The following is a 27,609-nucleotide window of genomic DNA, read 5'->3' as shown; positions in this document are numbered from 1 at the left end:
ATCCCGAATGAATTTTTCGATTTATAGATCCCTTACATCTATCCCTATCGACTTATCTCTCCCTAAGAATCAGCTGTTTTTATTTTGGTTGTTATTACGTGCATTTTATTATGCTTTAAATTAATTTTAATCTATTGCTTTTGCCAGTTAATGAAAGATAAATGAGTTTCCTTTTTGATTTAATAAAATCGTTTATAAGCAAAATGTTGGAACTCTTGTCATTCGGGAAGAAAACAATTACCAACACTTTGAACATATATGTTAAAACAAATACTGGAAAGACATTGTCGGTTAATTTGGAGCCACAATGGGACATAAAAAATGTGAAAGAAATTGTTGCTCCACAGTTGGGATTACAACCAGAGGAAGTAAAAATAATATTTGCCGGAAAAGAATTGAGCGACGCCACAACAATTAAGGTAAGTATTTTAAATGCGAGAGTTAGTTAACTCTTCGGAACAAATCTAGTTTAGTAAAAACTCTCCGATTTTTTTGAAATTTTTTCCAGAGGTAGGTATTTTTACGCTGATTACGGGAATATAAAATTTTCTTGGGGGACGGACCCCGTTACCCGGTTATTCGACCCGAAAGTCCGGGTACCCGGTACCCGATAGACCCGGTTCTACTGAACCGATTGGTATCGTTGGAAAGCTTATGAAACTACCTATCCAACAAGTGGTCATATAATGGGGTTATCTCCAGGGGTTCAGAAGTTATAACCAAAATACCTTTTTTTGGACCCGGGTTTTTCCATAAAACCCTCAAAAAGTCGAAAAAGGGTCCATTATGGGTGCTCAATTAATTCACGTAATTTTATAGCTCATACTTCAACCTTTCCAAAATGGTGCCATTTGTTATAATACCTTCAATCGGTTCAGTAGAACCGGGTCTATCGGGTACCGGGTACCCGGACTTTCGGGTCGAATAACCGGGTAACCGGGTCCGTCCCCCAAGAAAATTTTACATTCCCGTAATCAGCGTAAAAATATCTACCTATGGAAAAAATTTCGAAAAAATCGGAGAGTTTTTACTAAACTAGATTTAAGCCAACTCTTCTTATAACCTACAGCAACGTAGGTTAAGACTTTCTCCTATGGACAGGAGCCAATCTAGGGAACGATAACAACATTTTCTTTTAAATTAAAATTTTTCTCTAAGTAGCCGACATTTAACAAGGGAATTTCGGATGCCCATATCTCGGGAAGTATGGACTGCCGCAGTAAATGTTATATATATTTGTGATCAGGGTAACGAGACCTACCTGTGGAAAAAATTTGGTCCCGATCCGAGCTTAATGCTTCAACTCATCTTAAGCCTTATTTTCCTCCGTCTATTCTTGGTCATGACTTTTCACCAATTCATTGTTATGACAGTTTGTACCAATTATTTGGATCCACACAATACTAGTTAGGATCGTCAATTTTTAGTTCGGTCATGTAATTTATGGACAATGTAATGTAATACATGCCCAGACAAAAATACATAGTTACAGTTTAAAAACAAATGTATTGCAAAGCCAAAATTGTCAAAAAATTCATATTAATTGCTCGCTTATGGCAACAAATTATATAAAAACTATACTGTTTTTTATGCAAATCTGTTGCTGTTGGCCCTCAAAACAATATTTCGTCGAAATATACAAAGTTTATTTGCAATGTATAACAAATACGGACTAAAATAAGGATTACCTACTACTTTGAGGTGACAATAAATGTATTGCAAAAGCAAGGGAAAAGCAGTACTATAAAACTAATGGTCTGTTCCCGAACTACAAGAATCTACTAATTTTTACTATTTTCTCCGTGGTGCAATGGTATGCACGCCCGCCTTGCACGCAGAAGGTCGGGGGTTCGATTCCCCGGCCAGGCAACATCGAACATTTTTCAACGGTGGCAAAATACCCCTCAGTAATGTTGGCGACATTTCCTGAGTATTTCAGCCTTGAAAAACTTCTCCATAAGTGGTGTCTTAAGACACGCCGTTCGGACTCGGCGATAAACAGTAGGTCCCATATCATTGAGCTAAATATGAATCGGGGTGCACTCATTGATATGAGAGAAGTCTCCCTTGTCCCGTATGGGATGTTGTGGAACAATGTTTTTATGTTGTTCTCCGATAACATAAGGGAAAAATGTTATCGTTGTAAAAATAGTAGCTTTTTGCAAGTTCTGGAACAAAGCATAAATATTTTTGAAAATTTGTGTAGTCATCATGGCACAATTACCCAGGTAGTGGCATCGTAAAATTTTGAATATGTTATGTCAAAACTTTTTTTATGTTGTTGGGGAAATTACAACAAAAATATTTTTTTTATAAAGGGATTTGACTTTTCATATTCGATCAGCTGGTGTGATACCACTACCTGGTAGTTCTGCCATGGTAGTCATTATGCATTTTTATGACTTTTATGGCTAATAACGGACTAAAAGTATTGAATGTGATAATAAAAGCCAACCAAAAAAGAATGCAAAATCGGGTTCACGGACATAATAGTGAATGGGAAGACATCCCCACTGACATCATTAGGAAATATTCATTATTCTCAAAGTCGGTAAAACGGGTCCAAAAAGCTCAAACGCATTCAAATACCACCATTCCAATCCAGATCATGACATATTAATCTTATTTGTACAAGTTGTTGATGTAATATAACAAAACTAAACTGATAAATACCTCGGGTCACATTTCTGATATCAACCCTTATAAATTATTTGGGTCGAGTTTAAGAAAAAAACTCGAAAAAGTCCTCCAACGAAAGATCAAGATTTAATAACAATTGGGGAACCAGTGCCCTAAGATTGTAACATGCCGAGCCTTAAATTTTGGTTTAACTAAGCTCATTACTGCTCCAATGAATGCCCAAAGTGGATAGACAACTCATTAAAGAACATAACTTTGGTAATTCTCCAAAAAACCGTAGATTTGGTAATTTTTGCAATACATTTATTGTCACCTGCAACTAGTAGTTAATTCTTATTTTTGACCGTATTTTTATAAATCGCAAATAAACTTTGCATATTTTGACGGAATATTGTTTTGGGGACCAACAGCAAGGGATTTGCACAAAAAACCGTATAGTTCTAACATAATTTGTTGCCATAAACAAACAATTATACCTAACTCTCAGCGCGACGTACAAAAATTATTCACCAACCTTGGATTCAAAAGGAGGCGAGGTAGACCAATATGTACATTGATTATCGACATAAAATTATATTCTAAATTAATTGGTTATTTTCAATAATAGGTTTGTCCTTTTACTTTCTCAGTAAATATTACTCAGTAACTTCTTTTTAGAGAGTAAGGCATTTTATACTCTTTCAAAGGAAAAAGTAAAAAGACAACATTCAGTAAAAATGTTCAATTTGATTAATATTTACGATTATGATATTTGAATATTTTAAACTTTTGACAACTGCCTAAAGCTACAAAATGTTACTGAAAAAAATTCCTTCAGTAAAAATTATAAGTTCTCAGTAATAAAAATTTCAAAACAAGTTTCTCAATTCATTCTGCTTTACTGAACAGTTGTGTAAAAAAAACAACATTATTATTTGACACTATTCACATTTTGACTTGCATAATGACTTGCATATCAAAATTATAAAAATCCACTAAAAATCACATAAAATTTTAGTTTGTTTGAAATTGGGGTTTATCTCTGATTTACCCAGCAAAATGAATAAATAAATGTTCGATGCCAAAGATGCTATTCAATCATGGGTGCTAGTTGTTGTTGTAGCAGCATAAAAACCTACGTAGAAGCATAGGTTTGATGCTGGGTTGGCAGCCGCTGGCCGAAACTCATGGTTTCGGGTCAATCCGGTACGAAAGAACCCGCTGCCGTAGGATTGCCACTCTAGTGATCTGGCATGCCATCTTTTTAGCATCTTCATCGATGAATTTTATATGAGCGTGGATCCCGAAAGACGCAATTCATTTTTTGGATCCAAAGCATGTCATGTAAACCAATGCTTTGACATGTCATTTTCACCGATGCTTTGGCATGTCATTTTAACCAATACTTTGGAATTTCATTTTCACCAATGCTTTGACATGTTAATAACATGATGTTATTTTCATCCTTTTGGCATGACATTATAGATTTGTTCCTTTACTTTCTTTAATAATAAAATAAGCAAAAGGAAGAACTGTCAAAATATCTCTTAGGTAACACGTTTTGCACAGAAGTAAAGAAGTGGAAAAATAGTAGATCTGTCAGCAATGTCAAAAAAACAAACATGGCTGCTTAGGTGATATAGCTCGATTAATTAAGTTAAAAATTTCACAAATAATGGCCTTCGCCCTAAAAATGCAAAACCTCAAAATAAATTTCACTGCTTTTTTATTTCACTGGTTTACATTTTTTATTATTTATATTTATTTTATGTTGCTTTGACAGTGCGCGTTGTTTTCCCTTTGCCTTAATTGTCAAATAAATGTCAAATCTGCAGTTTGACAAATTTTCCACTTTTTACATCATGAAATTTATCGAGCAGAAACTTGTAAAAGAGAAAGCCATTTTGGCGTGCCCTCTCTTAAATTTTGTTTCAAGTTTTACTACTTTTTGGAGTTAAGGAACGCTTCCCGGGTAGAACTTGAAGAAACAAAGCTTTTAATATCTTGTTTGGAAAATGAAAAATGCTGTATTGAAATATGATTTTTATGACAAATTAAACTCTTTATTAACTCAAACAAATTATCAGCAAAAAGTTTACGTCCAAAATTGCAATTTAATCTACATACCGACTTGTAGGGATCTCTAGAGAAATGCTAATAAAATGTAACGAACGGAGAGCCTTTTGATGAAAATATAATTTATTCGTTATTAATTTATTACATGGTAGAACAAAATAAGGTAACAGCAATATCCAGCTGACTGTAGGGTATAAATTTTATATTTATACCCTACACCACTATGTGGTAAGGGGTATTATGACTTTGTGCATTTGTATGTAACGTGCAAAAGGAAGCGCGATAGACATATAGTTCCTTTGAGGGATATACATTGAATCACTTTCTGAGTCGATTTATGCATGTCCGTCCGTCTGTCCGTACGTCTGTCCATGTATTTTTGTTCGCAGCCTAGAGGTCGCATATTTTGTCCAATTCAGCTGAAAATTGGGGACAACAATTTTTTTAGCAATAGGAAGAACGCTATTGCTTTTGGTGAAAATCAGTTCAGATTTGGATATAGCTCTCATATATATTTTCGCCCGATTTGCCGTATTTGATGCACCAAACACGCTATATACGTCCAATTTTGATAAAATTTTGCTTGTGTGACTGAATTCGGTCTAGAAATAAATGTGCCAACTTATTTCGAAATTGGTTCTGATTTGGATATAGCTCCCATATATATTTTCGCTGCACCAAACACGCTATATACGTCCGATTTTGATGAAATTTGGAATGTTTGACTGAATTCTGTCTAGAAATAAGTGTCCCAAATAATATCGAAATAGGTTCAGATTTGGATATAGCTTCCATATATATTTTCGGCCGATTTCACTTGATTTCTGTACCAAACACGCTATATCGTTCCGATTTCGATGAAATTAGGATTGTATGGCTGAATTCGGTCTGGAAATAAATGTGCCAAATTATATTAAGATCTGGATATAGCTCCGATTTATATTTTACATATTCACAGTGGTGTAGGGTATCATATAGTCGGCCCCGCCCGACTTTGATCCTTCCCTTACTGGTTTTATTTCTATTTCCGATATATATTAGCAATATATATTTTTTGAGGAATAAATATATCATTCCGAAAAAATCTATTCCTATAAAGACTTCTTCATATCGCTCATTTACTCAAAGAGTGGCATAACTCAAAAAAATGGGTTTTTTGAGTTAGCAATTTCTGTTTTTTCTACGACTTCTTCTTTATGTTGTGCCAAATTTTCATGCTGATATCTCTAAAACTCATTGAGTTACAGCACATTTACTATGGGTTTGGCATAATTCAACAAAAAAGTTTTTTGAGTTTATGAAGCACTAAAACACTTCAAATCATGCTTGATCGTGCACAGAAATTTAGCACTGATATCTGGCTAGCTGTTTGCAAAAAATGGTTCAAGTAGTTATTTTATTTTTTGTGTAATATTATTTTTAGGTAGGAAGGTCAAATTTCAATCGTCAACTTAAAACGCGTTTTTCTCGAAATTAGATTTTTTGAAATGTGTCACTCTTTGAGTAAATGAGCGATATGAATGACATGTAACCTCCTCCAAGTCCGAGCGACGTGCAGCACATTATAAAATCGCTTATAGAGGCGGCACAATATTTGTTAATATGTGTGGTATTTTGATAAATTTGAAAAAAAATAAAGCCCTAATAAACGTGTCATTTTGATTCTCCTACTTATTACCATATATTTCGTCTTCTTAATATTTATTTTTAGACCGTAAAATTCGCTTTTTTCATTGAGTAAGGTAACTAGTCTCTGTAGGCCATGTAGACTACTGGCAATTAATGTTGTGTCGTCAGCGTATCGTATATTATTTATTACTTCAGAGTAGTTTAGCCTTACACCAATTTGTTCGTTTTCTACTGCTTCTTGAAATATTTTATTGGAATATATGTTGAATAATAATGGTGAAAGGATGCATCCTTGTCTAACGCCTTTGGATATTAATACAGTGTCACTAAGTTCTCCATCGACTTGAATATTTGCAGTTTGCTGCCAATAAAGGTTTTTTATGCATCTTATTTCCTTTTCTGCTACACCGGTATCCATCAAAATTTCCATCAATTTTTCATGCCTGACCGTGTCGAAGGCTTTTTCGTAGTCGACGAAACATAAGAAAATATCTTTTTGGACATCTCTGCATTTTTGGATAAAGACTTGAATACATAACAGTGCTTCTCGCGTTCCCATGCCTCCTTTAAAGCCGAATTGTGTCTTCCCCATATATGCCTCACACTTGGGGTATATCCTTTTGTGTAGTATTTTAATGAATATTTTTAGGACATGGCACATTAGACTAATGAGTCTGTAATCACCGCATGTTCGGGCATTTGCTTTTTTTGGTATAGCTATAAACGTGGACTTTAGCCAGTCATTTGGGTATTGTCCTGTGTCATAAATATGATTGCAGAGTTTCAACAGTAGCTGAATGTTGTTATCTTCTATTAATTTAAGAATTTCAGCGGGTACTTCATCAGGGCCGGCGGCTTTTTTATCTTTCATTGATTGGATTGCCGATTTAATTTCGTCTTCGGTGATCGGGTTTCCTGTCATTTCCGATTCGGTGATACTGTTATTTTCTGGTCTTTCATCATCAGTAAATGTCGTTTTAATATATTTGTACCAAACACACTTTCTTTCTTCTGTCTCGAAAATAGCTTTTTTGTTTTCATCTATCAGTAGAGCGGGATGAGTTTTCCGGTATATTCCGGATGCTTCTTTTAATTTTTTGTGTAAGTTGAAGTCGTCATGTAATCTCTGTAACTTTTCAATTTCTTCGCATTGTTTGTTTAACTGGGCGTTCTTTGCAGCTCGTGTGGCGTTTTTAATTTCTTGGTTTATTTCCCAATAAGTTTCATAGTTGCTGTTTTTGTATATTTTTCGTTTTTCGCGAAGTTCTAGAATCTCTGCTGTGATCCAGGATTCTTCCTTTTGGTTTGCTTTTGTTCTAGGATATTTGTGGTTGTTTTAAAAATTGTTTTCATTTTGTCCCACAAATCTTCATTGTATTCTCTGTTGACACTATTAAGTTCGGTGTTCATATATTCTTTTACACTTTGTTTTATTGATGGATCCTTCAGTTTTTCTACATCAGGTTTGCTTTTTTGGTTCTTTGGTCCCAACTTTATGCGAATTTTACATAATAGGAGGTTATGGTCGGAGGGGACGTCAGCTCCGGGATATGTGGAACATTTCAAAACACAAGAACAGTATCGTCGATTTATTATTATATAGTCGATTTGATTTCTAACAGGATTTTCTCTACTGTCTTGTGGCGATCTCCATGTATACACTCGTCTTTGGTGATGGCAGAATAGAGTATTGGCTATTTTCATTTTGTGCTCTTGGCAAAATTGTATAAGCCTGTCCCCTCTTTCATTTCTGGTGCCTAGTCCGAATTTTCCCGTAACATCGGTTGTTTCTATTTGTCCCACTTTGGCGTTGAAATCTCCTTGGATAATCGTGATCTCATGTGGTTTTGTCATTTTCATAAGTTGTTCAACATCGTTGTAAAATGTTTCTATTTCATCGTTATTTGCATCACACGTAGGTGCATAGACCTGGATAATATTTATATTAAGTGGTTTGGCACATATTTTTATCATCATCACTCTCTCCGATAATGGGATGTATCCATTTACACAATCGGCTATTTTATTCTCTACAATGATTGCAACACCTCTCCTGTGAGTGATATACAAACATTCAAATTAAAAATGTAAAGAATTTTCATTTATATTTTTCAAAATATGCAATCAAATATGAAAAATATTAGTTTTTTAATGCCGGGCATACACTATGGGCATGCAGGACAGCATTTGTAATAGTATTAGTAAATTTTGAAGTTTTTGTCAATGTATTTGGGAGTAGTTTTGGCAGGATTGAAATCAAAATAGTTTTGATTTTGTAAATGAACTCCTTTCAATCCGATGAATTTTGTTTATTTTCCAAGTAACCAACAAATAATTTTTGAAAACAACAAATATTATTTGTGAGGAAATTAAAAAAATTGGAAAACTTCAACCCAAAATCGAGTTTTGGAGGAAAATTCATCATTTTTGGAATATGGATTGAAGGAATGCCACACATTATTCAATCACACACGTACACAAGGGTTCATCGGTTGCTGTCCTGCATGCCCATAGTGTATGCCCGGCATAAATTGCAATAATTTACAGACTTTTCCTTGTTTTGTTTACATATGCCGTTTACACCAACGCACGGTGGTCGAAAGCACTGATCTAACGGCGCGAAATTAATAACATGCAAACGAATTGAGATACGTAACTGAAATTTTGCACAAAGTCAGCTTGTACCTGTAGGTAATAATGGGCCAAATATGAACAATATCGGCTAATGTTTTGGTATAGCCCCCATATAACGGTACCTTCCACTTTTCGGTATTTTGAGAATTTAAGCCACAATTTCGTAGCAAATTAGCTGTCATTTGGTACCTAGGGTTCCTAGTGGTCGCAAAATATTTCCACCAAAAATGATGGACATAGGTGAACGTTTTGATATAGCCCCCATGTAACCGTACCTCCCAATTTAAGGTATTTTGAATATCATGACCACATTTTTAAGCCAACTTGGCTGTAATTTTCCATTCCGTGTTCTCACTGCGTATAAAATCTTCTTATAGGCCGTTTACATATAACCGGGTTAACCCAGTGGGTCTGGGTTTCAAATGCCATTTCCATTGTGTATACTTCAAATAAATCCTCATAAAGAAGGTTAACCCTGCAAAAAACTGTAATATAAACGCCGTATTACAAAATATTTTCAATACGGATTTATGTTTCGATGTAGCCCCTTTTATGGTACCCCCGATTCGTTTAATTTTTACTTGTTATCCCATATTTAATAACATATTTACCTATAATATGGTATTATAGTGTCTCCGGGGGTAGAACTCCTCCTTGCAAACATTTCTCAAGATAGGTCCATATTTTGATTTAGCTCCCATACAAATGCACAGCTTAATTTGTATGAATTTCATGCAAAATCCCTTATTTTAAAAGTGCAGTCATCAAAAGATTTGCAGATATTTGCAGCCCTAATGTGGTTATTCCGTATCCAGAGAGTCCAATTTCATTCCCCAAAAAATAATCGAACCCAAGTTCGGCCAAGTTTACAAGATGCACTCTATAGAACAAGCGCGTACAACCCATAAAAACACTAAAAAATTGAATTTTTGAAAATTGATTGCTTTATAACTAAGTACCTCCAGACCCCAAACTAATTTTTATAATTTAATTCATACCCTCTGCTATTAATTAAAAATAAATTTTGTCCAGTTTCGTTACGAATTTATTTAACATTTAAACAAATATGAAGTTAATTTTTGCAACAATTTTTAAAAATCTGATTCAACAAAAACTCTTGTATCTGCCCAGCAAAATGTTTGCCTCCAAAGATGCAGTTAAATGATATGTACAAGTGATCTGGATGTGCATCAAATTATGCATTTTCACTGATGATTTTTACAAGAGCGTGACTACTGAAAGATGCACTCCAAAGCACTGCATTTTAACTAACCCTTTGGCACTGCATTTTAACTGACCCTTTGGCATTGCATTTTAACTAACCCTTTTGCACTGCATTTTAACTGACCCTCTGGCACTGCATTTTAACTGACCCTTTGGCATTGCATTTTAACTAACCCTTTGGGGTAGAATAGGAGGCAGTCCAAAGCACGTGTTTGGTACAGGCATTCTGCGGAAATTGTGCAAGCCATTACAAAATATGCCAGAACAAATAAAATGCATTTATTATTTGTGCAAAACAAAAATATTAACAACTTTATTACATTAACACAAATGATGAAAATTCTCCATTGAATTCAATCGCAAACATGCGTGTTTCCTCCGCTTGCATTTGTTCCAAGCTGAACTGTTTTTGCTTCATTTGCTAAATGGGTTGTCTTCCCATCACCAGTTAAGATTTCGACACGTACTCCAACAGCACTCCATTCGGAAATTTTCTTCTGGTGAGTTGCCGGAAAAATGTTCACAAATTAAATATTATTTAAATATTAATTATTATTTAGTTTGTATTAACAAATGTTTGGACATGTTAACACGCTTATCTCTTTTTGGAAAATGAAAGCCGCTGCCTGTAGAGATGTACAATCTGATTTATGTACATATAGGGATCTCTAACAACTGCCAATAAAATGTAGCGAACGGAGTGCCTTTTTCACGACTCCGTTTGGACTGCATCCGGATGCTGTTAAATTGTGAGGAATTGGAGTGCCTTTTTCACGACTCCGTTGAACTGCATCCGGATGTTGTTAAAATGTGACAAGTGGATGTGATTCTTTGGATTGCATCCAAATGCGGTTAAAATGTGAGGATTGGAGTGCCTTTTTCACGACTCCGTTTGAACGGCATCAAAACATGCCGTGATAGAAGCAGTCTACATTGCACTACTTCCAATTTATTTTGCTGGGTGATAGTGAATAACTGAGTGAATATTTACAACAAAAAACATGAAAAAACTAACTCTTTGTCTGCAAAGTGTCTGTAATCGATACAATGGAAAATATTTCGCAATTTTATAGTTCGATTTTTTGACTTTCGCGCCGCTAGATCATAGCCGACCAAGAAGAGCGAGCGCTTAAATTGTTTATGTGTGGGTAAAATTACACTGACAGAACAGGGTGATGATTTTCATATTGAGTGTGAAATGAAAAATATATTGTTGGCGCGTTCGCTTTGTATGACTTAAATTAAAAATAATATAAATAACTTCATAATTTGAAAAGTATTTTTCTTCATATGTTAATTTTTTTGAGAGAAAAAACAAATTGTATATAAAAATGATTTTTTAAGACTTTCTAAGCATACATACATTTTTTATTGTTGCATTGCAGACGAGGCATTCTGCGTCATTAAAAATATTAATACAAAACAAAAATCATTTTCAAATTCTTCCCTCCACATATTTGCTGTACAACTGCAACATCTTTTCTGTGTACCCAAAAATAAACAAATAAAGCGGCATCAACCTGCTTGCATGAAATTCAGTACAAGACTGAAGTAAAAAAATCAAAACATTTGCTCTCTTACTTTGAGTTCGGGTCGCGTGTGTGTGATTTGCCGAAAAACTTCGTAACCAAATCAATACCCACGAACGGGTTTGCGCTAGATCTGTGGTTTCGACCAGTGTGCAACGTTACAAACAAAAACAAATTTCTATGTTGTTGCTGTTGAGTTGTATTTGCTGTCGTATTTACTTTACACTTCCGTTACACATGCCAGTAAATTGGTGCCAATTGAGTACATGTATTATACTCGAAAATGCCGAAAAAGTGTTCGACTGGCATGCAGTTTTCTTGTGTGTTTACACATGCCAGTGCAAGTTCAATTCCAAAATTATTTTAAGCCGCATATAACACACAAAATTGCATTATATTTCAGATTTAAAAAGATTGTTTTCAGTCATAAACATAATGAATCTGGTATTGCCGCCTTTTCAATATTGTATAATCCCAGAGGGGAAATTATTTATCAACCTACCCAGCAAAATAAATTGGAATTAGTGCAATGTGGACTAGTTCTGTCACGGCATGTTTTGATGCAGTTCAACCGAAGTCGTGAAAAAGGCACTCCAGTCCTCACATTTTAACCGCATTTGGATGCAATCCAAAGAATCACATCCACTTGTCACATTTCAACAACATCCGAATGCAGTTCAGCGGAGTCGTGAAAAAGGCACTTCAATTCCTCACAATTTAACAGCATCCGGATGCAGTCCAAACGGAGTCGTGAAAAAGGCACTCCGTTCGCTACATTTTATTAGCAGTTGTTAGAGATCCCTACACGTACATAAATCAGTTTGTACATCTCTACATTTTGCAAAAAGAGATAAGCGTGTTAACATTTCCAAACATTTGTTAATACAAACTAAATAATATTTAATTTGTTAACATTTTTACGGTAACTCACGAGAAGAAAATTTCCGAATGGAGTGCTGTTGGAGTACATGTCGAAATCTTAACTGGTGATGAGAAGGCAACCCATTTAGCAAATGAAGTAAAAACAGTTCAACTTGGAACAAATGGAGAGCGGAGGAAACACGCATGTTTGCGATTGAATTCAATGGAGAATTTTCATAATTTGTGTTAATGTAATAAAGTTCTTAATATTTTTGTTTTACACAAATAATAAATGCATTTTATTTGTTCTGGCATATTTTGTAATGGCTTGCACAATTTCCGCAGAATGCCTGTATCAAAACACGTGCTTTGGACTGCCTCCTATTCTACCCCAAAGGGTTAGTTAAAATGCAATGCCAAAGGGTCAGTTAAAATGCAGTGCCAAAGGGTCAGTTAAAATGCAGTGCCAGAGGGTCAGTTAAAATGCAGTGCCAGAGGGTCAGTTAAAATGCAGTGCCAAAGGGTCAGTTAAAATGCAGTGCAATGGAGTGCCTCTTTCAGTAGTCACGCTCTTGTGAAAATCATGAGTGAAAATGCATAATTTGATGCACTTCCAGATCACTTGTACATATCATTTAACTGCCTCTGTGGAGGCAAACTTTTTGCTGGGTTTTGCTGGGATATATTTGCATGAAAAACATCAAAATTATGTCTTTACTAACCACTAATATATTGCAGCTGCCAAGACGTATTATTTGTGTTTCCTAATCTTTTTGAAAATATCCCAGCAAAATAAATTGGAAGTAGTGCAATGTGGACTAGTTCTGTCACGGCATGTTTTGATGCAGTTCAACGGGAGTCGTGAAAAAGGCACTCCAGTCCTCACATTTTAACCGCATTTGGATGCAATCCAAAGAATCGCATCCACTTGTCAAATTTTAACAACATCCGGAGGCAGTTCAACGGAGTCGTGAAAAAGGCACTCCAATTCCTCACAATTTAACAGCATCCGGATGCAGTGCAAACGGAGTCGTGAAAAAGGCACTCCGTTCACTACATTTTATTAGCAGTTGTTAGAGATCCCTACATGTACATAAATCAGTTTGTACATCTCTACAGGCAGCGGAATACATTTCCAAAAAGAGATAATCGTGTTAACATTTTCAAACATTTGTTAATACAAACTAAATAATATTTCTTTTGTGAACATTTCAAGAGAAGAAAATTTCAGAATGGAGTGCTGTTGGAGTACATGTCGAAATCTTAACTGGTGATGGGAAGACAACCCATTTAGCAAATGAAGCAAAAACAGTTCAGCTTGGAACAAATGGAGAGCGGAGGAAACACGCATGTTTGCGATTGAATTCAATGGAGGATTTTCATAATTTGTGTTAATGTAATAAAGTTCTTAATATTTTTGTTTTATACAAATAATGCATTTTATTTGTTCTGGCATATTTTGTAATGGCTTGCACAATTTCCGCAGAATGCCTGTATCAAAACACGTGCTTTGGACTGCCTCCTATTCTACCCCAAGGGGTTAGTTAAAATGCAATGCCAAAGGGTCAGTTAAAATGCAGTGCCAAAGGGTCAGTTAAAATGCAGTGCAATGGAGTGCCTCTTTCCGTAGTCACGCTCTTGTAAAAATCATGAGTGAAAATGCATAATTTGATGCACTTCCAGATCACTTGTACATATCATTTAACTGCCTCTTTGGAGGCAAACTTTTTGCTGGGATGCATTAAATCTTTGCATTCTTAAAAGAAACAAAAATGTACATGGATTAAAAAATAGTCTCGGCAACTCTTTTTTCGTTTTCGACATATCATTGGCAGCCAGCTCAAAATTGCTGGCATGAAAAATCTAGTGCCAGTGGAGTCGACAATTCAAAAAATGTAATTGTGGTAGTAAAATATTGTGTATGTATTGAATTTTTCGAACTGTCACTGGCATGTGTAAAGGTTGGGTATTCTACCATGAATTTATTATAAAAATCATTTATAAAATTGTATTTCCAAAAAGTCGTTACTTCATTCTTTTCTGATTTTTTTTCCTTTTCGTTTCGTATTTTTTGCTCAAATTTCGAGATGCGATATTTGATTGATTTCATTCTATATCAGATTAAGTCGTCTATTCAAAGTTTCATCTTGATTCGACAAACATTACATGTACTTGAAATCGGATTCAAGCAAAACAATTGCAAGAAAGGCATAAGGACATAGTACTAATTAAAACAGACTAGGAAACTCTTATAATATCAAAAAGTGCAGCTCGATGATTGGGGACTGAATTCCTTTTTATTGCTGAGTTTGACCAACGCTTCGTAAAACACCAATTCTTTAGAAAATGTAAGACAACGACGAGAGTTTTAAAACTTTGGTCGTGATTTCGAGTCTCCTACAACTACTAGGCTATTCTAAATAATAAATAGTATGCATATATTTAGAAAAAATGTGTATATAAATCATCTCTATTAGATCAATAGAATGGGTTCAAATGCTGATGAAAATATCGGATCTTCCACTACTTCCTTTGCATGGGTTCAAATTCTTATAAAAAGATCGGATCTTTCACGACTTCCTTTGAACCAATGCAAAAGATGACATGAAATCACGTCATCGCATAGAACCCCTTCCTTCAAATGTTGCTGGGTAGCTACCGTTGTTAGAATAATTTGGAAAATTTACTACATGTAGTACTTGTTGGACTGATTTCAACTATGCCAAATAGTGTAAGATACCTACACAATATAGTGCAGGATACTCTACACCAGAGTTGAACACGAAGCTGGTTTTATCGTATATTCGTTTTGTTTTTTTAAGGAGTGTGACCTGGGCCAGCAAAGTATCTTGCATGCAATCCGTACACGTCCTGTGAAAGAGAGGAAAAGACTGCAGTCCACGGTGGCGGAAGAGGAGCCTGAGGAACAGCCATCCAAACCCTTGTGTGAAACTTTGGTCGATTTGCAGTTACAAAAAGAAGAAAGAAGTAATATTAGTGAAGAAGGTATTTATATCCATATGTATAACAATTCTTGGCATTTATTAAAACTATAGAGTTTTAGAACGTGAACGTACAAAGGCCCACTTTTTCGTACACTGTTCTCAATGCGGAAAATTATGCAAGGGAAAATTGCGGGTTCGTTGTTCATTGTGCAAAGGAGGAGCATTTACCGTCCATCGGGATCCAGAATGTTGGGATGATGTTCTAAAACCACGACGAATTCGTGGACACTGTGAATCATTAGAAATTGCGTGTGTCGATAACCAAGACGGAGATCCGCCATTTGCTGAGTTTTATTTCAAATGTGCTGAACATATATCCGGCGGAGAAAAAGATTTTGCCGCGCCTCTGAATTTGGTCAAAAACAACATTAACGATGTTCCTTGTTTGGCTTGTACTGATGTGAGGTAAATAAATATATTGATTGAAAAATATAAATTGTAGATGTTAGTGAGCACAAAAAAAAAGGAAGAAGCTTTATAAGTATATAAATAAAATATCTTTATTAATTTTACCTATATTTGTTATTGTGGAGAGAGTCGGCTCATGTTGTTAGGTGGCCCTCTACAGAACATTTGCCTTATAAGCCGAATTGAGAATAGATTCAAAATTTTGAATATCATGCTTTTTAATTACGTCTTGTACTTGTTTGCTCCATCAACACACTGTGGTAAGGGGAATTATTTCATACAATACAAATGCACAGTATGTAACATACAAAAGGAAACGATAGAGACCCATAGTTCCTTCTAGACATATACATGGAATCACTTTCTGTATTGCGATACTCTAACTCATTTTTTGAGTTACCGACAAAAATCGGTAAAATTAAAACGCAAAATTATGAATGAAAAGTTCAAATAAAAGTGGACAACACTCCTGCTATCGGTAGAACTTTACGACTGCTTTTTATTCGTCGCTAACTTACCGAAAAACATCGGTAATTACCGAAATTATAAGCACTTTTATTTAACCGACAATTGTCGGTAACTCAAAAAATGAGTTAGAGATCGCACTACTGAGTCAATTTATGCATGTGCTTCCGCCCGTCCGTTCGCAACGTACAGGTCGCATTTATTGTCTGAATCAGCTGACACTTGGGGAATATCATTTTCTTGGTGAAAATCGTTTCAGATTTGGATGTAGCTCCCATATATGTATATATTTTCGGGCGATTTCACGTATTTGCTGGACCAAACACGCTGTATACATCCGATTTCGATGAAATTTGAAACATGTGATTGAATTCGGTCTAGAACAAAATGTGCCAAATTATATTGGTTTAGATTTGGATATAGCTCTCATATATATATTCCGCCGATTTCACGTATTTGCTGCACGCTATATAGGTCTGATTTCGATGAAAATGGGACTGTGTGACTAAATTCGGTCTAGAAATAAATGTGCCAAATTATATCGAAATTGGTTCAGATTTGGATATAGCTCCCACATATATTTTCGGCCGATTTCACGTATTTGCTCCACCAAATGCGCTAAAAATGACCGATTTAGATGAAAATGGGACTGTGTGACTAAATTCGGTCTAGAAATAAATGTACCAAATTATATCCAAATCGGTTCAGATATATATTTTATATATTGGTCGGCCCCGCCCGACTTTAATCCTTTCCTTACTGTTTTTTGTGACGCTCAGTGTAATCGATTAAAATCGAAAATTTTAAATTTTATTTTTTTTACTGTGAAACTGTTTTGGTATTTCCCTGTGCATCTAAAAACGTCACATGTATTGAATGTTTTCTGCACTATAGCCGCTCTCGTTTAATGGAGGGACAATTCATGCCGCATCCTGAAATTGGATATACTTTACCTTGTGCCACTGGTTGTGAAAATTAATTTATAGAAGAAATGGGACTGTGTGACTAAATTCGGTCTAGAAATAAATGTACCAAATTATATCCAAATCGGTTCAGATATATATTTTACATATTGGTCGGCCCCGCCCGACTTTAATCCATTCCTTACTGTTTTTTGTGACGCTCAGTGTAATCGATTAAAATCGAAAATTTTAAATTTTATTTTTTTTACAGTGAAACTGTTTTGGTATTTCCCTGTGCATCTAAACACGTCACATGTATTGAATGTTTTCTGCACTATAGCCGCTCTCGTTTAATGGAGCGACAATTCATGCCCCATCCTGAAATTGGATATACTTTACCTTGTCCCACTGGTTGTGAAAATTCATTTATAGAAGAAATTCACCATTTCAAGTTGCTGACACGAGAGGAATATGACCGATATCAACGATTCGCTACGGAAGAATTTGTTCTTCAAGCAGGTGGTGTACTATGCCCTCAACCTGGCTGCGGAATGGGTCTGTTAGTAGAACCCGATTGTAGAAAAGTAACATGTCAAAATGGATGCGGGGTATGTTGGAAACGAATTGATAAAAATAGTTCTACAATAAATTTTCTAATTTTCAGTACGTCTTTTGTCGTAACTGTTTACAAGGATTTCATTTGGGCGAATGCTTACCTGAAAACGAAACTAATAATACCACTGGAAATTGTGAATATACCGTAGATCCGAATGTAAGTAAATTATTCAGCTGACTAATAAAATAGTTAATAGTAATAGGTGATATGATTTCATGCATGCATGGCTACAATCCACATTCCGTTTTGCAACTAACTACACAAACAACAATGAGATGTAGACATGGGTGGTGTTAGAACAAAATTGCAACAATGAGATGTTTAGGTTATCCCTAAATAGACGTTAAATACTCACAGAAGGTAAAAATCCCCTGTATAGTTAACCTATGAATAACCAAACCGCTGATCTAGATTTTAATTATTTATAAATTATCTGAAACTCCACGTTTACTTGGCCCTTTTGCCAGAAAAATTTTCAATGAAAATGGAATGTCCACAAAGACTTAACTTCATCATAAAGTGAAAGGGAGAGAGAGAAATCGACGAGAAATTAGGTGGTCAATCCCACGGCAGCGGGTTCTTTCGTACCGGATTGATCCGGCACCATAGTGTTTTGGCCAGTGGCTGTCAACCCAGCATCAAAACCAGTGCCGAAAATGTCCTTGTCGCTGGTTACGAAGTTTTTCGGCAACTCACACACAACGACACGAACGCAAGGAAAGAGCGTACGAAATAGAGCAAAATTTTGATTTGTTTTTGTTTTCTAGCTCTTCTTGGTCGGCACTGATCAAAACTATGCTTCTACGTAGGTCAGCCAAGATCACCCCCAGCAAACCAAATGTCTGATGTCCGACACTTCTGAACAATTTCGGAAACAAAGTCGTTCAGATTTCGTTCCGATTTATAAACGATTTTTCGAATAGAAAATAGTTCAGATTTTGTACCGATTTCGGAACAGATGTCGGAAAGAAATTTCCTATCCGAATTTCCCAAGGATTTTCTTCAGATTTCGTTACGAAATCGATCCGATGTCGCTAAGACATTTCGTTCCGAAATTATGTCAACCACTTCATACAACTTTCGTTAAGATATCGTTACGATTTCGGATCAGATATCGGACGTATCGTCCGAATTTTGTTCCGATTTCGTTACGATGTCGGTACGATTGTTTTGCTGGGCCCATATACGTTAACGTGACTGCAACAGCAATATATGTGCTCTTTATACTCATCTGTCGTGGTTTGGCAAAGGAAAAGCTCGCTCAGAGAGACTACTGCACAAAATATTTTGAGCACCGCCGACGTCGTACGATTCACCATACAAATCCACTCGTCGCGTTCATCATTGTAAAGAAAACACGATTTTCGTAGGTTGTTTGGTTGATTTACTCTTTATATTGCGGTTGATGCTCTGCTATCAGTTTCAACTACTTAAGAAAGCACTGAGGTTGACGTACAGAGTTCAAGTGGCTCAAGAGGAATGAACGAATTTATTGAATTTTATTCTACTTAGCTTCACTTTTGAGAAGCCAAAAAGTCGTTTAGTCATGTATGATAAAATTTAGTAGTACATAGTTGCTTAAAGTAGTAGTATTAAATATATTTACAGAGGTGTATTTTTAGCTGTTAACTTTAAAAATGTAAAGATCAATCACAATAGGAAATATGAAAAGGTATAAAATCACAATGACAAAAGTACAAAAGCTTAAAAGTGTTACTATTGAAATGTAGATGGCGTTAAACTGTAATTATTAAAATTTTGATTGCTTCAGTCTCCCCATCTGATGCTGAAAGCGTCCCGATGGAGCAACAGAAATAAATGATGTGGGAACTGCTATGGCAAACTGTATCAGGAATTGGATTGTTGAATTTGTTACAATAAACTGCATGCGGGCTAATTGATTGTTAGATCTGCTAAGTAAACTGTATTAGGATAATGGGTTCTTGAATTTTGCTGAGGTATCAGTTTGTTGAATCTGCTAAAACTTCAATGAAGGTAGGAAGATTGTGTTAAATTAGTCTTGTTGGATGCTGAAACCATAGACTTTCTACGGAATCTCCCCCTGGAGTAAAACTGCATTGTTGTTGAAGTGAACGGCATGATTTGGTGGATCCAAAAATGATGTTTATCCACACTCTGTAGGTACTGATGATGCACTATTATCGGTTTTATGTACTTCAGAAGCATTGAAGTTGATGTGTTGTGTCCAATTTACGTGATGATGCACTGCTATCAGTTTCATGTACTTAAGGAAGCATTGAGGTTGATATACAGTGTTCAAATTGCGTGATGATGCACTATTATCGGTTTCATGTACTTCTGGAAGCATTCAAGTTGATATGTAGTGTTCAAATTGTTCTACAGGAATAATCCGTCGTCTTATAGGGTCATCTGTATAGGTCTTCTGTGAAACAATACGATTGCGAAGACTCTGTGCTTTCACAAATTACGAGCATTTTGTTGTTGTAGTCCTCGGCTGTTGATGGTAGAAAGTGGTCGTGTTACATGGCCACTGAGTTGGGCGCCAATAAAGAAACACGATGCCGAGATTGTTTGGTTGATTCACTCTCTATATTGCGGTTGATGCTCTGCTATCAGTTTCAACTACTTAAGAAAGCACTGAGGTTGATGTACAGAGTTCAAGTGGCTCAAGAGGAATGAACGAATTTATTGAATTTTATTCTACTTAGCTTCACTTTTGAGAAGCCAAAAAGTCGTTTAGTCATGTATGATAAAATTTAGTAGTACATAGTTGCTTAAAGTAGTAGTATTAAATATATTTACAGAGGTGTATTTTTAGCTGTTAACTTTAAAAATGTAAAGATCAATCACAATAGGAAATATGAAAAGGTATAAAATCACAATGACAAAAGTACAAAAGCTTAAAAGTGTTACTATTGAAATGTAGATGGCGTTAAACTGTAATTATTAAAATTTTGATTGCTTCGATTGGTTTATATGCTGCTACAACAACATAAATTAAGAGGTCTCAAATTTGTTTGGATTTCTCATAGTGAAAGTTGGAATCGATTTGTTAGGTTATTATTCATTTCTATGCAACAAAGTGTGATATATTCTAGTATATTTAGAACACAGATAAATTAGGAGATCCCAATATTGTTTAGATTTTTGCTAGCGGAGGTTGGAGTCAATGTGTGATATGTTCTTCTAAATACATTTCGCAAACAATTGGTACATATGTTTTGAGACTACAGGTCCATGCGTTTGCCGAGCGTAAGTTCTGATGATAAATGTGACCCTTTTCCTGTTGGATGGATATATCATCTTGGTTACGTCTAGGTGTCCAAAACCCGGTTTTTTTTTAAACAAAATGTCTTTCGAATAACCGATATTTTTGACTTGTTCAAAAACAGGTTTAAAAATTTTTCAAAACGGGTTAACCGTTTTTGTTAAATAGGTACAAAATTGCTCATAATTGATAAATATTTGATTAAAAATGTGCTACATTATATAATTATCTCATAATATCCTTATTATTTGACATTCAACCACAAAGTGAGGACAGCAAAATTAAGACAGAAATTGTGCTCTAAGAATAGTAAAAGCCATTATAATAGGGCGGGGCGATTTGTATGGAAGGAAAAAATATTAGTAAGGTAGGCCGGGCTAGTTGGCAACCTAAATGTGCGGGTCGGGTTTTTGATTCCTAAGATTGTACTGACCAAAAAAGTCTACTAGAGCATACATATGTCTTTAGATTTAATTTACAAAATTTGTCGACGTTGTAACACATCAAAGGGCTGACATTCTAATCAATGGGTATATTGATCTAAGGAAAGCAATCCTGAACTAGTAAACGCTGGATATAAGTTGACAAACATTGGGTTCAAATTTTCTGTGAGGATGTCAACATACATATACATATTGGGGCTATAATCAAAATAAAAAATACCACGCCAGTACCATGTGCGGTATATTGTCCTGATAAGTAGAGTTGCGCAGTTCCGGAACGAACTAGTTCCAAGGAACTATTCCGAATAAGGAACTATATCCAGATTTTTTACATCGTTCCTTTAGTTCAAATAATTTCTTTTGTTCATCTAGTTCCTTTAATTGATTATCTAAGTCGATCTTTTTTAGTTGCGTTAATTTTTAAGATTCTGCGACATTAGCGAATATGTAAACGAAAATGACATGCACATCCCTGCAATTCATTTATTATAATTATGTCAATTCCACCAAACGATGAAAACAAAAGCAACGATAACTGAACTATTTCGCTCTTGGAACAAAGGAAACAAAAATAACGATAATTCAGAAAGATTCATGGAACTATGTATATCGCTCTAGGAACTATTTGGAGCGAAAGAGACATAAAGAACGATGAAGGAGAAAGATTCATTGAACTATATTGCTCTCGGAACTATGGAACTATATTAGTCGATGGTCAGACTAGCAAGGTTTCATGAAACCAATTTCGTTAAAGTTTCTTTTAAAATTTCGTTAATGTACACACACGTTAACGTGAAATTTAAGATCTTTGCGTGTCCTCTTTATTTTAGCATTCGCGTTTGTTGTGTTTCTCATACCAATAAAAACAAAAAAAGACATAAATTAACCAAAAAACAACACAAAATAATTAACATTAATAATTAAATTAATATTAATAGTTAAATTTTCACTATTTCATTAATTAAATGTTTTTATTAAATATATTTATGTTTGTTTTGTTGTTAACGTTTGCTTGAGAAAATAAAAATGAAAGAAAATTGAAGAAAAAATCTTGCAACGAAGAACAAGAAGAGGCAACACAGAAAACAATGTACATGGGTTTCACTACTTCATACCCCTCGCCTATAAACTTGCCGTCGCCATGTTGAAATCGTGCTAGTCTGACCATCGACTTAAGGTACTAGTTCCTTTTGGGAAAAGGAACTTGAAAGATCGATCCGCTCAGGGAACTAGATTGCCCAACTCTACTGATGCGGAGAAAAAAGTTTCCTCACCGACAAGGATTTCTAAACGCCTTTGGATAAATTTTTTTCTTTGTACACAATTTTAATTTTAATTTTTGAATTTTAATCAATATACAGTGAGTCAATTAAGTATTTTGCCTCTTTAGAAAATTGAACAAATTTCAATAAATTCGTTTAAAACCATAAAATTAGAGGTCAAAAAGTGGAATACTTTTATAAAGTATGTTTGTGGATAGTTTAAGATCCAATATCTGCAAGAACTGCTGCGAAAGGCTTAATCTTCCAAATATTGACAAAAATGTATAACAACACAGACTATTATTCGCCAAAGCGTTTGTTTACCTCAAAAAAGTATTTTGCCTTTCACATTTCTTTTTTTTTTGAGAAAATTACATTTTTGTTACACGCTAAAGATTTTTATAGTGACCGTTGGTGATTATCACATTCTAGAACCATTTCGGCATTAGTTCCTCCATCTTGCTTCATGTTTTCGCGGTTATTTTCTCAAATTTTCCTATATTAATTTCTTCGACAATATGTGTTACATCAATTTTGGTAATTACCAACATTAAACTCTAAGAAAATCAGTGAAAAAAGACATATGTGTTACATCAATTTTGGTAATTACCGACATTAATCTCTAAGAAAATCAGTGAAAAAAAGATTCAACGTTACCTTCGAATCATAACAAATGCGTAAAAAATAAATAAAAAGCTAATAATAATAATTTATTTAGAATAAAATAAACGCTTATTTATCGCGATTTGGTCAATATTTTTGTATTAGAATATGGAATATTATATTCATTTTCAAAATGAAATAGCTTATTTAATAATAATCTGCAATCACAAATGGAAGACCTAATAGGAATAACTGCAATGGAAAACTTGAATACAAGCGGTGCGGAAACTTTTTTAATTTTTTTTCATGCTCTACACGGCTATATGGTGTTATTTTTGATATTAGCGAAAAGGAAAAAAGTTATAACCCTAAAGCACATAGCAATGCACAAAGCATTTTCTGAGATAGCAATTTCTATTTTTATCTCCGACTTCTACTTTATATTTTGTCAAATTTTCATGTTGATATCTCTACAACTCAACGAGATACATTTATTACGGGTTTGGCATAATTCAACAAAAAAATGTTTTGAGAAATTTAGCACAGATATCTGGCTAGCTGTTTGCAAAATATGGTAGAAGTAGTTATTTTATTTTTTCTGTAAATATCTTTCTTTCTTTGACAAGAGTGCACGAATATCAATGAGTGCACGCGATTCATATTGGCTCAATGATATGGGAGCTGTTGTGCGTGTGAAGTGTGGACGGCGTGTTACGACACTACTTGTAGAGAAATTTTTCATGGTTGAAATATTCATGAAATGTAACCCAACATTACACTTGCGAGAATGTTTCCCATCCTTCAAAAGCACATAGCAATAATTACGATACATTTTCAATACAATTTTGCCGACATTTACTGAGAAGGTTTCCTGTAACTAAAAAATTCTAAGCTCCAATTATCATTTAGTTTTTATAATTTAAAAATAAAACTTTAGTCTTCCCTCGAGAAATTTTATTAAAAAGTATTACCCCCATTATTATAAGTCTTCTTTTGTTATAGTTTGTATTTTACGAACAGATTTATAGCGTTTTTGGTTAACTTAAAGTTAAAAGTTATCATTAAATTTCAAGGAGGACATTCTTGGCTTTTACTTTTAATGTAAAAGTTATAGTTGTAATGCCTCCAAATTGGTTTATTTTTCGTTTTCAAATCCATCCAATAGTAAAAGAAGACATGTAATAGTGGCCCTTAAACTGGGCCTTAAACTGATAAGTCGGGACAGGTGTAAAATCAAAAATAAATATTGCGTACACGATTATACGAATATAGAAAGAAATATTATTACTAAAAATGTCGCTGAATTAGTTGATTTTATTGAAAAAAAAATGTACATTTCACTCCATGAACTGAAGCTTACAGTATAAGCATCTCTTTTGTTTATTTACCTGAAGTTGGCGTTTGTAAAATCGAATATTGTTTGAAACCTCCTATAGGTAGCCAGCACATGTAAGGACAACACAAGTATATTTAATTGTTAATTGTTTGTGGATTATTTTATTATACATGTTATAATTCGTCATTTAAGCGGTTTCTACACGATATCTTTTTAATATATTTATACATGAACTACTATATGGTAATTACAATTCATATATCTTAAAGTTTAAAACTAAAATATACAATATATACAGTCTGTTTAAAAAAGTAATAAACTACTCCTACTATAAGTTGTTACTCTGGCGAAAGAATAAACAAAATAATGGGGGATTTGTTAGTTTGGAGTTTATCTTTTAATAAAAAGTGAAATTTTCAAAAAATTGATTTACTACCTTTTTGTTGAACTGGCGGGATATGTTAGCCATATCACTTTGATGCATTGAAATTTTTTTATTGGTTCACACCATGTGTATGTACAAAATTCAGATTTGTAAAAAGTGACAAACATTATGCATAAAAAATACCGTGTAGAAGCCGATTAACATTAATTCAGAAATATGTACTTACTATGTTTTCCATATTTTCATTTATCACACAGCGTGCTGCAGAAGCTAGATGGGATGAAGCCAGTAATGTTACAATTAAAGTATCTACCAAGCCATGTCCTAAATGCCGAACTCCAACAGAAAGAGACGGCGGATGCATGCACATGGTTTGTACACGTTCTGGATGTGGATTCGAATGGTGTTGGGTATGCCAAACAGAGTGGACAAGGGACTGTATGGGAGCTCACTGGTTCGGTTAATAAGTGCAATAAAAATATTATTTTTCGTTTCTAAGTATAAAACGATATGTTCTAAAATGTTAACATTTATTATGGCATTGATAATTTATTTGAAAATAAGATTGTTATGTATGTGCAAAGTTAAACTTACTCCTGATAAAATGGGTGTAGCCAACTATGGGAAGGGGAGGGGCCAAAAAATGTTTGAAAAATTATACTGTTATACAAAAGTTGAAAAAAATTTGCAGATGTTCAGATGTACTATTTTTTATTTTACAACGGTAAATGTGCGACTAATATCTTTCGAATAAACTATATATTTTTAAAAGCGGCTAACAAATGGTTAGCTTATAGTGGTTGAAGTGCAAAAACGCAATAAAAAGGGAAAATGCTTTTCCTCGTGATGTAGGCTGCTTAGAAAATGCCAAACAGTGTAATTTATTTCTTACTAGCAGACCCCGGTCCGGTCCCCGGACAGCTTTTTATCGTCTTTATGCTTGACAATTCAAAAACAGGTATTTTCTACGTCACTTCTTCGGTCCATTGTCAAACCGAGGCGGATTTTAAATTTATCAACATATTTGGTATTTTTTCTTACGGACTTTGTCGGATTTTTTCGACAATTTGTACTTTTTAGGATTTATTGTCGTCCATGTGCCTGTCTTTATCCTAAAGCGATCTAATTATAAAAGTTAAAAAATGGTTCAGTCGAATTCTCCCGCTTATTGAGACATATATGTTTTAGTTTTTCATGACTGATGTACCGTTGAACCTCACCATTTAAGGAAATTTGTAAATATATAATTTTTCTCGAACGAGGGCGCAACCAACGTTGTCTCGAAAATTAATTTGCAACCCGATGCACTCATAAGTTTAGCAAATATAGTGATTATAAAACAATAGGCCCCGAAATTCGTCTACAAATATATAGCATTTTGGACCACGGGACATTCCTGAACATTTTTCGAAAATTAGGTTCAGTAGTTTTGGAAAAATAATGTTTTGAAAAGAGTGGGCTTTGTTATCAGTTTCAAGATATAACATATTTAAAAAAGTGGTATTTTGGCTCCAAATATGTACCTAGGGTGCACACAACTTCATTGCCTACCAAAGTGTATGCTGAAACCGATATAATCATATGTTTGGCCTTATTCTGAACATTCCCATGGGATCAAAATTTCCCATTCCCACGAATTCCATATTCTCAACGACGTGGGAGCAGCCAAAAAAGGGAGGAAATATTTCGAAAGTCGAAATTAGTTACACCAAATTATTATAGCATACTTTTGGGGGTTGTAATTTTGTTTTATAATACAAAATGCATCTTTGCATTGAATTCACGGTTTTTGAATTAGCTAAGCAAACGTAAATGTCGTCTAATTCAACAACCGTGCATTAATTTATGAATTTTTAAGTGAATAAAGCCAAACGTAGTCATACGTGCATTTTTTAATTGTTAGGCAAACATACTTTTTGTGTATAAAATAATAGGAACTTTCTAAGTTTGTAACGAATTTAAAAATTGTATGTTGATGATGTCTATTCGGAATAATTTGAGTTTGGGGTTTAACGAGTATATCGCTAGTTTTATTTATTCCTAATGATCGTTAACCTCTTATTTTGCAGATTTGTTAAAAATTCAAAAAGATAAATTCTGATATTTTTCTCGATTATTACATATTTTTGCGTACATATTCACATTTATATTTAAAACAAAAACATCAGTTTTGAAAAATTATTTTGGCAACAAAAATTAATAGAATTGTTAATAGATCATTTATTTGTATACCTTAAAATCAAAAGAAAAGCCAACCCACATTTTTTACAATCAAAACAATAATTTGGCACATATGTACGTTTGTGTGATCGTTGTCGTTGAGGAGAATCTGACAGATTAGTCATCTGGTAAAAACTCGAAC

The 27,609-nt window shown here is 34.5% G+C and overlaps 1 protein-coding gene across 1 annotated transcript; it reads left to right on the top strand.

Moving 5' to 3' along the window:
- Positions 1-23: 23 nt before the first annotated feature.
- Positions 24-25,836, top strand: park (E3 ubiquitin-protein ligase parkin). The gene is made up of 6 exons (XM_073968234.1): positions 24-419; positions 15,395-15,578; positions 15,637-15,982; positions 17,624-17,960; positions 18,017-18,124; positions 25,505-25,836. The coding sequence occupies exons 1-6, from the start codon at positions 162-164 to the stop codon at positions 25,709-25,711; spliced, it is 1,440 nt and encodes a 479-aa protein (XP_073824335.1). The 5' UTR covers positions 24-161; the 3' UTR covers positions 25,712-25,836.
- Positions 25,837-27,609: the final 1,773 nt, after the last annotated feature.

This window comes from Musca autumnalis, unplaced genomic scaffold (genome assembly GCF_047663935.1).
Source record: "Musca autumnalis isolate F117 unplaced genomic scaffold, ASM4766393v1 scaffold_2, whole genome shotgun sequence".
Taxonomy (NCBI): domain Eukaryota; kingdom Metazoa; phylum Arthropoda; class Insecta; order Diptera; family Muscidae; genus Musca; species Musca autumnalis.
The sequence above is the reverse complement of the archived record's forward strand: the minus strand, read 5'-3'. Positions and strand labels throughout refer to the sequence as shown.